The sequence below is a fragment of the Triturus cristatus genome, chromosome 8 (assembly GCF_964204655.1).
Source record: "Triturus cristatus chromosome 8, aTriCri1.1, whole genome shotgun sequence".
Classification (NCBI taxonomy): Eukaryota; Metazoa; Chordata; class Amphibia; order Caudata; family Salamandridae; genus Triturus; species Triturus cristatus.
In genome coordinates, this window is record NC_140591.1 from 523,925,830 (window position 1) to 523,940,647 (window position 14,818).

Below are 14,818 nucleotides of genomic sequence, written 5' to 3' on the forward strand. Positions count from 1 at the left end.
AAAATAGCTGCCATTACAACACCTGAACATGATTGACCCTCTTGATCGAGCATTCAAATGTCAGCTTATTGTTAGAGAGATGCTAGCAAGAATGTAGAATCCTGCCTCTTGAAAGAGAAAAAGCATAGACGGCTTACATCCCTCCACTTAACAAAACCCCATTTCTGTGCAAACACTATAGACTGAACCACAATTTTCAGGAGTATTCAACTTAGGCTACTCTTAGACGTTATTCATCTTTGTACACTGTGACCCCTTTGAGTCTGAACATTAACAGGTTATCTGCCATTTTTCATGGCAACATAACACTTTTCCTCCAATAGTGATAGCATTCTTTATACGTATGTATTTAATCGACAAACTATATAATTAATAAAAAAACTCAGTGGATATTAGCTCTGTGCCAGATTTGTGCCTAGATGAAGAAAGATAAATCTTCCATCAAGCAGGCTATACTTAGTGTTGTGGGTCTCCAAAGAAAACAAAGGTTTCCTGACAAAAACTGGCCTCATGGGGTTCTACATGGCTACCTGCATGTAAGCAGTGGCTAACACAAAACATTTCAGGAAAAAGAAAAGAGATTCTTAACTTTTTGAGGAATGCATGGACAATGCCAGTCTACCAGATTTTGGAAATAAATCACAGGTTCCCTCCAGCTCATCAAATATCTTGTAACCAGACGTGTGGCTCATGTTCATATTGGTTCTTCCTGAACACGGAGCTTAGTGCTGCCATCTTCTTCCTGGTTAGGTACAAGCCTTAAAGGTTTTCATAACCTCTCAGTGCATGGAAAAATAGCAATGTGTCTCTTTTGAAGGGTGCATCAGTTCAGTCTGTCGGGTGGCAACTGGAACCTGTGCACTCTTGTGCCAAACACTACCTAGATGAACACAATACAGAGCAACTGCAATTTGGAAGCAGAGGTGTAGGGTGAAAAGTCCATTGGGCCAAGATCCATGTGATGAAAACATTTGATCATTCTGGCAGACGTAGTATGCTCTCGGATGCAAGGGAACAAGCTAATGTAGACTTTGGTCAAGAGACTAATATCTACGACATGTTTTTCAGAGTGCTAGTCTCCCTTGGGGTATCTTTTTTTTTTTTTTAATTCTTTTTATTGACATTTTCAATAACAAACTTAAAACATTGCTTCACACTGCTATGGACGCATCGCAGACAGTGACGACAAGCTCCCCTCCCAACAAGGCACAGGGTACGGAATGTAAAGGACATCAAGTCAGTATTACATGGCAATCTACTCTTCAACCAACCGGCAATCCGCCACATCTGCCCATCCAGGTATCCCGCCTCGACAGCCACCAACCCGCCCCACGAGTAGCAGCAAATATTAACGTTCCCCTCCCATCCGAGGGGAGAGCAACGTGTTACAGCATTTGTAGCGGGGTTTGCTCCAGCCAGTGTACGAAGGGCTCCCAGATGTCCCTGGGCCTGGACCGCATCGGCATAAGCTCCCAGTACAGGGCTAACTGGGTTTGGCAGTAAACAACGCTTTGAACCCATACCTTAATGCTAGGTGACGTGCCCGCCCCCCAATGCATAGCAACCTGTCTCTTAGCCAATAATAATAGCATTGCTGGCAGTTTACGGTGTTTGGGCTCAATCGTGCAAAATCCCCAGCAATGCAACCTGGGGTGTGCAGGGGATCAGTAGGCCCGTGATAGTACATATTATCTCCAGCACCCTTGTCCAGAACAACGCTATTGCAGTACAGCCCCACGCCATGTGTATAAAGGTGGCCCCCGGTGCATGACAGCGCCAGCATTCATCGGTATCCCTTAGTCCCATGCGGTGCAACCGCCTTGGTGTGCGGTAAAGCATGTGTATGTACTTGAAGTGGATCAGGCGCAGCCTGTAGTTAGGGGATAGAAGCTCAAGCTGCCTACAGCACAGATCCCAGTGTATATCAGAAATTTCCGCTCCCAATTCCGCCGTCCACATGCCCCGCGCCGCCGGAAGCATCACGGGGTGGTTAGCCTGCATTCGCACATACAATCTGGAGACCAGCTTGCGGCCAGAATCCACAGACAACACATTCTCCAAAGCAAGCAGATCCGGCGGTGGCGCCGGGAAAGTGGGGAACAGCCTCCGGCTTGAATGGCGGAGCTGGTAATACAGAAGCGTGTCTAGTATCGTCGGTGCCTCCGATCCACACATCTGCTCCAGCGTTAGGAAGGTGTCACCCGGAAATAGATCGCCTCCAGTGTGGAGGCCCAGCTCGGGGCCCGCCTCCCGGTTCGCATAGTCCGCAGCGACGGCCACATCGGGTTCCCGCGCAGGGGCACCGAGCGGGTATAAAGCATATCTAATCCGGCCCTGCATCTCAAACCATTCCAGGCCCACCTGAGCGCGTGTACCGGGTCGATTTCTGTGCACCTTCGGACGTGCGGCGCATATAGGGCAACAGTCAGCGGCAGCGGTGCCGCCCTGTCGGTCTCGATCGCCACGTGCGGTTGAAACGGTGTGGGGTGTGCCCAGTAGTGCAAGAACTGTGCCTGTGCGCAGTATGCATATAAGGAGAAGTCCGGCGCAGCCAGGCCACCCTGTCTCTGTGGGAGAGTGAGGGTCTCCCAGGACACCCTCGGCTGCTTACCCCCCCAGGCCAGCTCCACCATCAATGAGCGCAGTCGTCGCAGGAAGTGTGCGGTCAGGGGCAGCGGGATATTCACAAATAAGTAGAGGAGTTTAGGCAGGATCACCATTTTTGCCACAGCAATCCTGCCAGCCAGCGAAAGGGGCAAATGCTTCCAGCGACCAACCCTCTCCTCCACCCAGCCGGTCACCCGCCCATAGTTTTCTGTCCATATCTGCTGCATATCTGTGCTCACCCAGATCCCCAGGTATCGCACCGGCCCAGTCGCCCATTTCAGCGGGCAGTCCGGGGTAAAGCGGGGAGTCCCGGTGGTCAAGGGCAGAATGACTGATTTCTCCCAATTGATATTGACACCTGACAACCGTCCATAATCCAGTAGTTCTTGTGTCAAAGGGGAGAGGTTGACCTGAGGATCAGAAACATACAGTGTAACATCATCAGCATATAGCGATATGGTCAGAGCCCTTGAGGAGAAGCCAATGCCCCTGGCCGCATGATGTTGTCTAATGCGGGCAGCCAGAGGTTCAGTGGCGATGGCAAAAAGCAGAGGTGACAAGGGGCAGCCCTGTCTCGTGCCTCTCCGAATGGCAAAAGGCTCAGAGATCAACCCATTGACCCTCACCCTGGCAGTAATGTCTTTATAAAGTAGTCGTATGTAGCCGATAAAGGCCTCGCTTACCCCCATGCGCTGCAGCAGAGGGAACAGGAATCCCCATTCCAGGGAGTCAAACGCTTTGGTGGCGTCCAGTAGCACAGCCGCAGCCTTAACATGCGGGCCAAATAGTGCAGTACTCCGAAGAGGGTGCGGAGGTTATGGGACGTTGAGCGGCCCGGTATAAAGCCCGACTGATCCGGGCGGATCATCAGGGGTAACACCGGCTGCAGGCGAGTTGCAAGCATTTTCGCAAAGATCTTGGCGTCAGTGTTGATTAATGATAGTGGCCTATAAGAGTCGCACTGCTGGGCATCTTTATCTGGTTTCAGGAGGGTGATGATGACAGCCTCCCTCATGGAGTCCGGGAGCATACCCGTCTCAGCCGCCTCCGCATATACCGCCAGCAGGCGGGGGGGCCAGGAGATCCACATATTCCTTGTAGAACTGCGCCGGGAGGCCGTCCGGCCCCGGCGCCTTACCAGCAGCCAATGACCCTATGGCCTCACGCACATCTTCTGCCTCAAATGGTCGATCGAAATAACCTTTCTGGTGTGCATTAAACCATATAAGCTGTATGGTATCAAAATATTCAGACAGCTCCGCCTGGGTGTGGGCTGCCCGCGACCTGTACAGACCCTTGTAAAAAGTCCGGAAGGCATCTAGTATTTCCGGGGGGGTATATACGGTATCACCTCCCCCAGTCATCACTGCGGAGACAAATGTCGAGGGCCGCTGCGAGCGCAGCAGGAGGGCAAGCGTCCTGCCAGGGCGGTCCCCTTCCCCATAACGGCGGGCCGTCGCATATTTAGTCAGGAATTTGAGCTCTCTTTCAGCCTCCGCTTGATGCCAACGTGGCAGCCGAGGGGTCCGAGCAGTACTGCACCTCCAATGAGTGCAGACGGTCTTCTAATTTACCGAGCGCAGCCCTTATGGTCTTTAGGACTTTGGCCTGTCCCGCGATGCAGTGGCCCCTTATCACCACCTTAAATGCGTCCCACAGGGTGCCCAGCGACGTCACGGAGCCCTCATTGTGCTCAAAGTAGTCAGTTATGTGTTGGTGAATATCCTCTCGAAACACCGGGTCCGACAGGGCCTGTGGCGGCAGGCGCCATGTGAAGGGCGTGATGTATGGCTTGGGGACCTTCAAAGTCAGCTCGACAGGGGAGTGGTCTGAGAGGGTGCGCGCCTTATGAGCAACTGAAGACACCCATGCATGGGCCTGCGGGGTCAAGAGCCAGAAGTCTAGGCGGGACCAGGCTCCTTTGTGCGGGGTGAAGCAGGTGCCTTCCCTAACCGCGGGATGTAATACCCTCCACGAATCTAGTAGGTTATAATCAGCCATTAGGCCGCGTATAAGACTAGCAGCTTGTGGGTGATGAGTGCGGGCTGCCCCCTCCCTATCCAAGTCTAGCGACAGCACGGCATTGAAATCCCCTCCCCACACGCAATCCCCACCACCCAGTGATTGTGTCAAGTGCCAGATGTGGCGGAAAAACCCAGGGTCATCCGAGTTGGGCCCATATGTGTTAACTAACGTCAGCGGCATGTGAAATAGTTTCCCGCTCAGTATGATGTAGCGCCCCTCTGTGTCGGCATCTACCTTAACATTTGCCAGGGAAGGCCTTTACGGATAAGAATGGCCACTCCCCGGGAATAGCTGGAGCAGCCCGAAGTGTGTACCTCGCCCCATCTAGCGCCTCGCAGCTTGTCTCCGGCGCTTCGAGGCAAATGAGTTTCCTGCAGGAAACATATGTCAATGTTGTGGCGTGACAGATAAGTCTGAGTCAGGCGTATCTTGCGGTGGTCGTTAAGACCGCGGATATTCCATGTAAGGCATCGCAACTCGGTCAGGGAGGTTTATATGTGTGTGTCCCATACGGTGGCAAGGATATCAACGTCCCACAGACCAGGGGCCATCGGGGATCCCCCCGCCACCCAGTCACCGGGATAAGCAATGTTATACAGTCAGCCTGCTGCAAGGGTGTGACGCCAGTTCGTGGTGCACTAAGAAACCGCAGTGAGAGAGCAACAACCAACAATAACCAAAACCCTTCCCCACCCACTCCAACCCCCCAAACAGGTTGAGAAACAGTCCCCCCCCACCTCCCCACCCAACAAGAACTGCCATATAACAATGTCTCGGGAATCATCCCACAGGGCGTGGGGTCACCGGCTCACACCCCCGTCTAAAAAGCGACAGGGTGGCCGAACAGTGCTGCCTTAGGTAAATACAGTACAATTAGCCACAGCGTAAGGGGGCCCGACAGTCCTCCCCCCGCAGCGCTCCATAGGGTCTGAGCGGCGCGGGCCGCGACCAGTCGAGCCAGTCCGCACAGGTCCGGGACAAATCCCACGGCCCTCAAGAGCCCCCTGGACTCCCATCCGCGGCTACAGGTCATGTACCTTACAGTTACGATGTCCAGCATCTCTTCACATCTCAGAGGGATAGCGCGCTGTGTCACTCTGTGTCGCTCAGCTGGCCCAGCGGAGAAGTGCCGTGCTCATCTTCTCGCCCACGTTGCGAGCGCTCCGCCTACCTGGCAAATTTGAGGGCATCCGCTGCGGCCGTAAAGAACATTGGCTTCCCTTTGTGGTGTATCCGCAACTTGGCCGGGTATAACATGGCATATTTAGTCCCCACCTTTTGGAATATTTTTTTAGCCGGTATAAATTCTCGCCTTGCGGCCTGTACCGCCTGTGTAAAGTCTGGAAATAAGGAGATGGCCATATTTTGGAATCGGAGCTCACCTTTTTCACGCGCCAACTGCAGGATAGTGTCCCTGTCCCGGTAGTTCAGAACACGTGCCAGGATCGGCCGCGGCCCCAGTGTTCGGTGTGCCCGCTCGACCAGGAACATGGCCGACAGGTCCGCCCCAAACAGTTCGCGGAACATTCCTTCAATAAATTGTTCCATGTTACCAATATTCGTGGATTCCGCAATGCCAATAATACGAACATTGTTCCTTCGGGAGCGGGCCTCCAAATCCTCATTGCGCCCTCTGATCACCTCCAGGACCTTGTCCATGCGAAGTAGCCTCTCCTGGGTGTCTCCAATGCTCTCCTCGCAGTCGGTAATCCGCGCCTCCGCCGCAGCGATCTTCTCCTCGTGCTGGTCTACTTTATGAGATATGCCATCAAGCCGCTGGGCCATGGAGTCGAGCTTGCCATCGATTTCCTTGAGGCACCCTTTAAGGTCGCGAAACATACTTCTAACATCTTCCTCAGGTGGTGGGTCTAGCTGCGTTTCAGGGACCACCGGTGGCGATGGCGGAGCCGCCACAGCGCCGCGGGAAGCCTGTTTCTCAAAGTAGAGCTTCCGCTGCTTGGCGTCGGATTTCCCCATGTCGCCCTCCGGGCCCTACACACACCGGCACCAAGTAAAAGGGGGCAGCCGGCACTTCGTAGGCTCCGGGCCCCAACCAGCACTAGTCCGTAAGGGCCCGGCAGCCGTTTCACCGAGCGGCCAACACGTGTCCCCGGGAACCTCTCCAGGCAGGCTAGGCCCAGCCAGCTGTCGTCTCGCCCAGGCGGCGGGTCAGCAGCATCTATTCATCAATCGGGGACTCACCGCGGTCAGGTAGCAATCTGGATGGGCACCCAGCCGTTCTCGCTCCACGCTCTACGTGCCACCAACTCGCAGTGCCGTATGTCAGTCAAAGGCCTGGGCACGGATCAGCATAGGCCAGCATGTTGGGTTCGCCACCTCGCAGGTATGGATCAGGCTCCGCGGCGGCCACCTCCCGTCGCCCTAGGTCAGCAGGATCACCGGCTCCGCCAGCAGCACCAGGCCGCGTCCCCGTCGGCAAGGCCCAGGCAGCCAGATCGTCAGGCCAGCGCACTGTGTGCCCCGGAGCCGCCGTGAAGGCCGCACTCAGCCCAGCAGGGGCCCGCAGCTACATCTATGGTTGCAGACGTCGGGCATCCAGCACTCTGCAGGCGTCCACGCCGGTCCCAACTCGCCAAACAGGTAGCGGCCTCCGACCAGGGCCTCGCGCAGCAGACGGCGCCGCCCAGCGCGGAACGCCCCAGCAGCCGGAGTCACGAGGGCCCGTAGCCCCGGATTTCCGCAGCCGATTTCTGTCGCTGAAGCACCGCCGGGATCCTCGGCGTCCGGGCATCTCCCGCCGTAGCTTCCCTACACGGAAAGTCAGGCAGAGAACGGATGGGCTAACGGATTGATTGTTCGGCCGGCAGAGCCCCGTTACACGGCGGCCATCTTGCAGCTCGGCTCGGCCACGCCCCCTCCCTTGGGGTATCTTAAGAGCTTCCAAAGTAGTATCTATTTGTGAAGTGATCAGAGAAGATTTCTGCTGATTGATGGAAACTGCGAAATGTTAAAAAACTTTGATTGCAAACCAGACACAAGAGGAATGGACTGTGGTGGAAGCGTGCTCTTAGTATAGGAACAACTCCCACCTTGGGGTACAAGTTAGCCACCATCACTTTCATGAGAAGCCTGGGGACCAGGAATAGGCAAAATAACTGCATGGATAGTCGTAAGTTCGCTCCCCACAACAAACCACAGGAGGTACTGTGTGTAGTACTTCACAACTGCAATATGAGAATACGCATCATGGAAATCTTGTAACACCATACAAGCAAGCATCTGGAGCACTTGAAAAACATGATAAAGTAGTTATTCTGAACTTCTTGAGATATTAGTTGAGGAATGATAGGTCCAATATGCAAGCCAGTCTAGACGTTAACTCGTGTAGCAATCATGACCCTTTGAGAATACAGAGCTTACTTAAGAGTGGATTTTTTTTGAGGATGGAGGACACCTCCTTCATAAAGATATTTATTGGGGGAAGGAAGTGGACAAGTAGCAACTACTGAATTAGTCGTGTCCAACCCCATCTGCATCAATTGCTTGAATGTGCCCATATCACCAGAGATTAGAAAATAGAAAGAGTCCTGCTTGTGCCCCAGCAAATTGGGTATGGGATTAAATTAGAAAGTAAGCAATTAGTGTTGTTCTTTATGAGCATTAGGTTGTCCAATGAATAAACTTTCCAACCGAAATCATCCAGCCTCTGGGATGTGCTATCCAGAAGAGCATAGAGTATGTGCTCGGTTTGAATTTAGCAGACAATTCTAGCACCAGAAGACTAAGGACCAGGCCGACCATACAGAAATGGTGAGTCTGAGGAACAGGCCTGTTCTTACCTGAAAGCAGCTCAAGAACCACCAAAGCAGACAGTGTCCCGGGCTTTACAAAAAAAGTGATTTTCTCAAAACTGTGTTGACATACCCAGAGCAGGTTTATGGAGTTTATAGAGTAACAAAACTTCACCCCTACCACCCAAACACCAAATTAACCCCATTCCTGGCATCACCATTACCCGTTAGGCAACCAACATACACAAAGAAGCAATTCAATTGAATTAAAAAGTAAGCATAACACAAATTATAATAAGCCGTGGAATACAGCCAAGTTGCCAGTCAAGAAGACATGCGTTTGGTTTAAACAAAGCAGCACAAACACCCAAAATATTTATCGAAAATTCAAATTAAGCTGTTTTCAAAAGACAGAAGTAAGTCACCTTGTTTTTGCCAGTTGTCCTAATGTACAATATAGTGTGCTCAACATGTTCTAATAATCCTTCAAAGTAGCACAGTGACTATGGGTTTGTGGCCCTGCCAACAGACAGTGTTTACACCATTCGGACATCTAGTCAGGCTGGACAGTGCACTTACAGCCTATGTTTCAGAATATTAAATACTGGAGGTATGTGTAATACAAAAAGGAATGAAAAAGAGGTATGGTTACAGTAGTCAAAAAGAATGATAATTTGGGAAAAACACATTGATCATTTCAGATTTAGAAATATTTGGGTAGTACTGCTACTGTAAGTTTCGGTCATTTTCCAAATAATGTTCATGGTTAAACTTCATTATGCTGGTGTAACAGTTCCTGCAAGGACGAATGTTTACATGACTAATTATATAAAAGTAGCATGCACAGCCATGCAGCGGGGTTAGGAGCAAAGCACAAAGCAGACCATATTGCATGCAACCTTACCACATCGTCTGTAAGAGTCCTAATATTTAACTGCTGCAGCGATAAGAAATGAAAAAAGACAATGTTTGATGAGAACAGTACTCAAATGGCATATCTTCAGCTGAAATAACTCCAGATCAAAACGTTATTATCTTAGTGATGTAAAAGTAATTCTAATTAGGCCAATAGTATTTCATTCGCATTTACTATAAGTGATAAAACAATCAAATAGTTCAATCCAATAATTAGTTTTCACTAAAGAAAGCACTTCAAAACAAACAGTGGAATATTAGTTACTCTAAATTATATACCTAAATGTCAAAAATAGATTACCAAGTATGACGCTGTAATAATGTGGAGAGAATATTATGAGGCATGCCGGAAGTTGTTGCTCATTTTGTATACTTTCGGCACTTATTCACTAGCTGGACATTACCAGACCTCAACTGGTGTCTTAACCAGATAAAATATTTTATCAACAAATTAAAAACAAGCATTGGATAAGGCAATTTGTGACAGCTTGTTTTAGATTAAGTTATTTTCTGTTGTAATTGCTGTATGTTTCCTAGTTGTACGTTTGGATGCACAAACAAAACACAAACATATAGGCACCCATCTGCATGCACGCACACATACACAATACCCAGATGTGCTTATAGCGGTATGGTTGATAACAAAGCATGAATATATTGTTGTAAATCTGGGAGTTCATACACTAATGGGCGGGTATGGTTGACATGTGGTTGCATAGCTGGATAGATACATGTGTGGTAGGAAAGATGAACAAATGCTTATTCGTGGGCAGATGCCTGTGTGAGGGAGAATGATAGATGCCTGGGGATAAATACACATAAAATATATGGGGAGTGGAACACAATCAACATTGAAAAGGGTAGTAGGTGAGGGGGGGGGGGGGAGGTGGACATCCTTAGGTTTTAGGTTGCCATACATAGGTCAGGATTGACCTATTTGCCAGTAAAGGGGGGAGAGTTTGTAGGGGGGGGGGGGGGGGAGATTGGGGAGGGTGGGGGCGCAGTGAAGGGGGGCAGGGCACGACAAACTAAGAATTGCACAAGTAAAGAAATGCAAATATGGGAAGGATTAGTATTGCTCTGTACTTTAAGAATGAAGGGAAAGTCATTTGAACAGAAATCAGAAAACAGTATTAGATGTATTAGATGTAATGTAATGACATTTTTTAAGCGAAATCTCTTTAACTTTAACTTCTGTCTCTTTTCGGGAATATCAATTCTACTTGACCTACAATGGCTATTAGAGTAGCAACATGGAACGTTAGTGGTTTGAACGATCGCCAGAAAAGACAAAAGATTGCCGTGTTATTAAAACAAATGAATGTTGATTTTATATTTATGCAAGAAACTCATATTATGGCCTCACAGGCATATCTTTTGGACCAATTAGGCTTTCAGGTTTTAGCATATTCAAAACAAGGCTCTAAACATAGAGGGGTTGCAATATTATCAAAGAACATAAATGTGAATACCAGGAAAAAGCTAGAAGACCAATGGGGTAGGTGGGCATTAATTGAATGTCTGGTTGAGGGAGAGTGGCGTAACCTTGGGGTAAATTATGGGTCAACGGAGGATGATCCAGAGAGTTTTGAATTCTTAGATGCAGAACTATCCTCCTGGGCACCTCAGGGGATTTTAATATAAATGGGGCAGATGGGCTAGGTGTAGAGACAGGATCATTCGGGAGGTATCAGGGAAGAAAGAAAAGAGTACATCGAGCACTAGGAGAGCTTGTGAGGAACAATAGGTTATCAGATGTTTGGGGGAAGCTAAAAAACGGGGATAGTGGATTTACGTATTACTCTGCCCCTCATCAGGTTTGCGTAAGACTAGACTACTTTTTTACTTCTAACTCGATGATCTCCTGTGTAAAGATAGAAAGGCTTCCCCGTATACTTAGTGATCATAACCCTTTGATTCTGAGCTTGAATATGCCCTCACGACCCAGGAAGGTCAGAATATGGACATTTGAGCGTGGGCTTCTTCAGGACCAAAAATATATTCAGTATATGACTCGATGGATTAAGGAGTTCTTTGAAAATAATAGAGGCAGTGCAGAGACAGGAATAGTCTGGGATGCTTTCAAGGCAGGGATACGAGGGGAAACTTTAAGTTTTAATACCTTTAAACGTAAACAGGAGCAATCTAGAGTAAGAGATCTAACTGGGGCAGTCTTGGAAGCAGAGGAAGAGTTGCAACACTGTGTTATGACGGGGGATCCCCTAGAACAAGCACTTCTAAAATTAACAAAGGTAAAAATGGATGCTGAAGAGGTTATTGCGGATGAGGCAGCTAAGATATATTTGACCAACAGAGAAAGGTGCTATGAATTTAGTGAAGCAGCTGGGAGAACATTAGCTATTCGTACAAGACAAAGGATTGCTTCAGGTGAGGTAAGAGAAATCACAGACTCTGAAGGTAATCTGCGCACAAACCCAGATGAAATAAGAGGTATTTAGGAAACTTTATATCTCGTTATATGATGAGCAAAATGGTCGGGATCTGGATGAGATAGGGATATACTTGGAGGATATACCAGTGGTGCGATTAACAGAGGAAGAATCAGAGGGGCTGGAAGAACTATTGGACCTACAAGAGATTAAAAATGCTATAGTGAATCTCCCTTCGGGTAAAGCGTCAGGCCCTGACCAAATACCAATTGAATTTTATAAAGTATTCTGGGATGCTCTTTCTCAAGACTTGGCAACAACGATACAGAAAGCACAATCTGGGGTCTACATACCAGGGTCATGGGGTGGCGCTGAAATAGTGGTAATTCTGAAAAAAGGAAAACTTCCCACCATGCTGGCATCATTTAGGCCAATCACGCTCATGAATTCTGACGCCAAAATTTTTTCTAAAATATTAGCAACAAGATTTGCTCAAATAATAGGTTCCCTCGTGAGTAGTAATCAGCATGGGTTTATTCCGGGTAGGGGTACGACCCACCATACCCGTAAGGTTATCACATTATTTGACGCCATGGAGGTCTCAGGAGACCCGATGGCTGTAATGTTATTAGACGCAGAAAAAGCATTCGATCGGGTCTCCTGGAACTATTTGTGGCATATTTTGAAAAGAGCAGGCATAAAAGATGGATATATTAAGGCAATCCAAGCACTATATAGAGCTCCAAGTGCTGTAATCCGGATTAATTCAGCCTTAACTAATTCTTTTCAAATTAAGAGAGGCACCAGACAGGGCTGCCCTTGCTCTCCGCTTTTATTTGCGATGTATATCGACCCCTTGATTCGAAGAATAGAGAGTTGTGATAGGATTTCCCCGGTGTATACGCACATAGGATATTCTAAGGTGCTCGCATACGCGGAGGACGTGGCAGTGATCACATCTAATCCCACAGAAGCTATAGGGCAGGTTGAAATTGAGGCCACTAGATTCGGACTAGTATCAGGTTATAAATTGAACTCTAATAAGACACAGATAATTAAGAATAAATATGTAGATTGTTCTGATCATCGAGTGGTGCAGGATGGGGTGTACTTGGGGGTAATTATCTCCTCCAATTTAGACACTTTGGTAGAGAAAAATACGACACCTGTTTTTGCTAAAGCGAGAAGGGACTTAGATAGGCTTGAGAATCTCCATCTCTCAATTGTGGGGCGCACTAACATCATAAAGATGTTGATCCTACCTAAGTTCCTATATCTCTTTAGAGCAATACCATTATTATTTGAATCAAGAGGGTTTAAGGAATGTGAAAATATGATTAATAGATTTATTTGGGCAAAGGGAAAGACAAGGAGAGCTCTTAGGTATATGGCATTGCCTCGTGATAGGGGTGGATGGTCGCTCCCGGATTTAAAACTATATTATTGGGCAGCGGCCCTACAGAACATGGTGGGCTTGATAGGAGGGGCAGAGATTGAAGGACAGGATGAGCTTGGCACGTTGGCAATCTATGGCTTAGTCATGGGGGCAGAAGCGGAGAACTTACTTTTGAAACATACTGATTTCTGTTACTTTTAAAGGACGCGATTCAAGACGGTTTTAGCGGCTTATAACATATGGAAAGCATTTTCAAAAAGTTTTGGTTTGGGGAAATATAATGCATACACCAGAATGAGTGCAAACCCTACTTTACCAGTAGATATCTTTTCAGGTTGGGTTTTTAGAGCATGGGGAAGAAAGGGGATAAGGATGTTGGGAGACATTATGACTACACAAGGGGTATTGCAATTCTCGGAGTTACAGACAAACTATGGTATAGAGACAAGACATTTCTTTAAGTTCTTACAAATAAGAAGCTATATTGAAACAAAGCGGGGGGGTCCAACTGGGTTTGGTAGGATTCCAATTATGGATTTAGTACAAGCAGGAACAGATTGCACGATTAGGAGGTTCTATTCGGAATTGATAAAAGCTAAACAGGATGACAAGGATAGAATGGCGCAGCAATGGGCGACAAAGCTACACATAGTAGAAGAGTGTTTTCTTGTATCATTAGAGCTGGGAAAGAATATTCTATGCTCTGCATCCCTACAGGCACAGCACTATAAAACTGTCTACCATCTCTACTATACTCCTGCGAGAATCGCACAGTGGGGAGGGACCTCGGGGATTAGATGTCCTAGGTGCGGAAGCTTAGAGGCTAATTTGACACACATGATTGCAACATGTATCCATTTGCAACCAACACAAAAGAATATCGAGGAATTTCTTTCCAGAGTCTTGGCTGTTGAAATAACCCTGTCTCCATCGATAATTCTTCTTGGTGTTAATCACAATGATATTTACATGAAGGGGGGATACCTTATATTTGTTGCAATGGCAGTATTAAGATTATGCATAACTTCCACCTGGTTAGATCCTATACCGCCATCGTACCATCAGTGGCTTGCTCGATTATTGGCAATATATATAACTTAGAGAAGGCAATATATGCTAGAAAGGGGAAAAGAGGGAGAAAATTAGGGAGAAAAATTTGGGATCCAATTAAGCAATGGAAAGAGGAATCTAATTGACTCCTTATTGAAGCTTTGTAGTAATAAGAGTATCTTATAAGACCTGTTTTTTATTTTGCACAGAAAGGGTATCTATTTGGTTATTGTTTTGTATTCTACTTCATTTCAAATGTGTCGTGCCTTGTATATATTTATATATGCCTATCAGAAACTCAATAAAAATATTTTTTAAAAAAGAACACAATCAACATTACTTAGAACATTTAGCCAAAAGGCAGTAGTCAGCTGTCTAACTCTAATACATATTCTACCTTCAGGCTCACTTTGAGTGTAGTATTTTATCAAAGCAGCAGTTCTCCTGTGTGAGCTTGCCTGTGAAAAAGTGGGCTCAGGATGCGTAGAGGCCCTTGACTTAACAATTGCCCTGAGGCACTCGGGCTTGATGGAGGTTCGATCACCTGGATTCTCAGACAAGACTAAAATTGGACTTTGGCACACAGGAGCAAGGGCCTAGCAGGTACTGCACTTATGATGGGTGGTTCTGTGCAGGCCCCAACAGAAATATAAGACCCCACGGGGTTTCCTCAGTAAAGAGGC

The 14,818-nt window shown here is 47.8% G+C and overlaps 1 protein-coding gene across 3 annotated transcripts in view; it reads right to left on the minus strand.

Moving 5' to 3' along the window:
* Positions 1-14,818, minus strand: part of DIAPH3 (diaphanous related formin 3) — a 2,278,729-nt gene that overhangs the window by 2,150,020 nt on the left and 113,891 nt on the right. For 2 of the 3 annotated variants that reach the window (XM_085621985.1, XM_085621987.1), the window contains exon 2: positions 9,289-9,321. The exons of the other annotated variant lie outside the window; for it this stretch is intronic. In XM_085621985.1, coding sequence (XP_085478111.1) covers positions 9,289-9,321 — 33 coding nt within the window. The remainder of the gene's footprint in view (positions 1-9,288; positions 9,322-14,818) is intronic. 3 annotated transcript variants of the gene reach the window in all.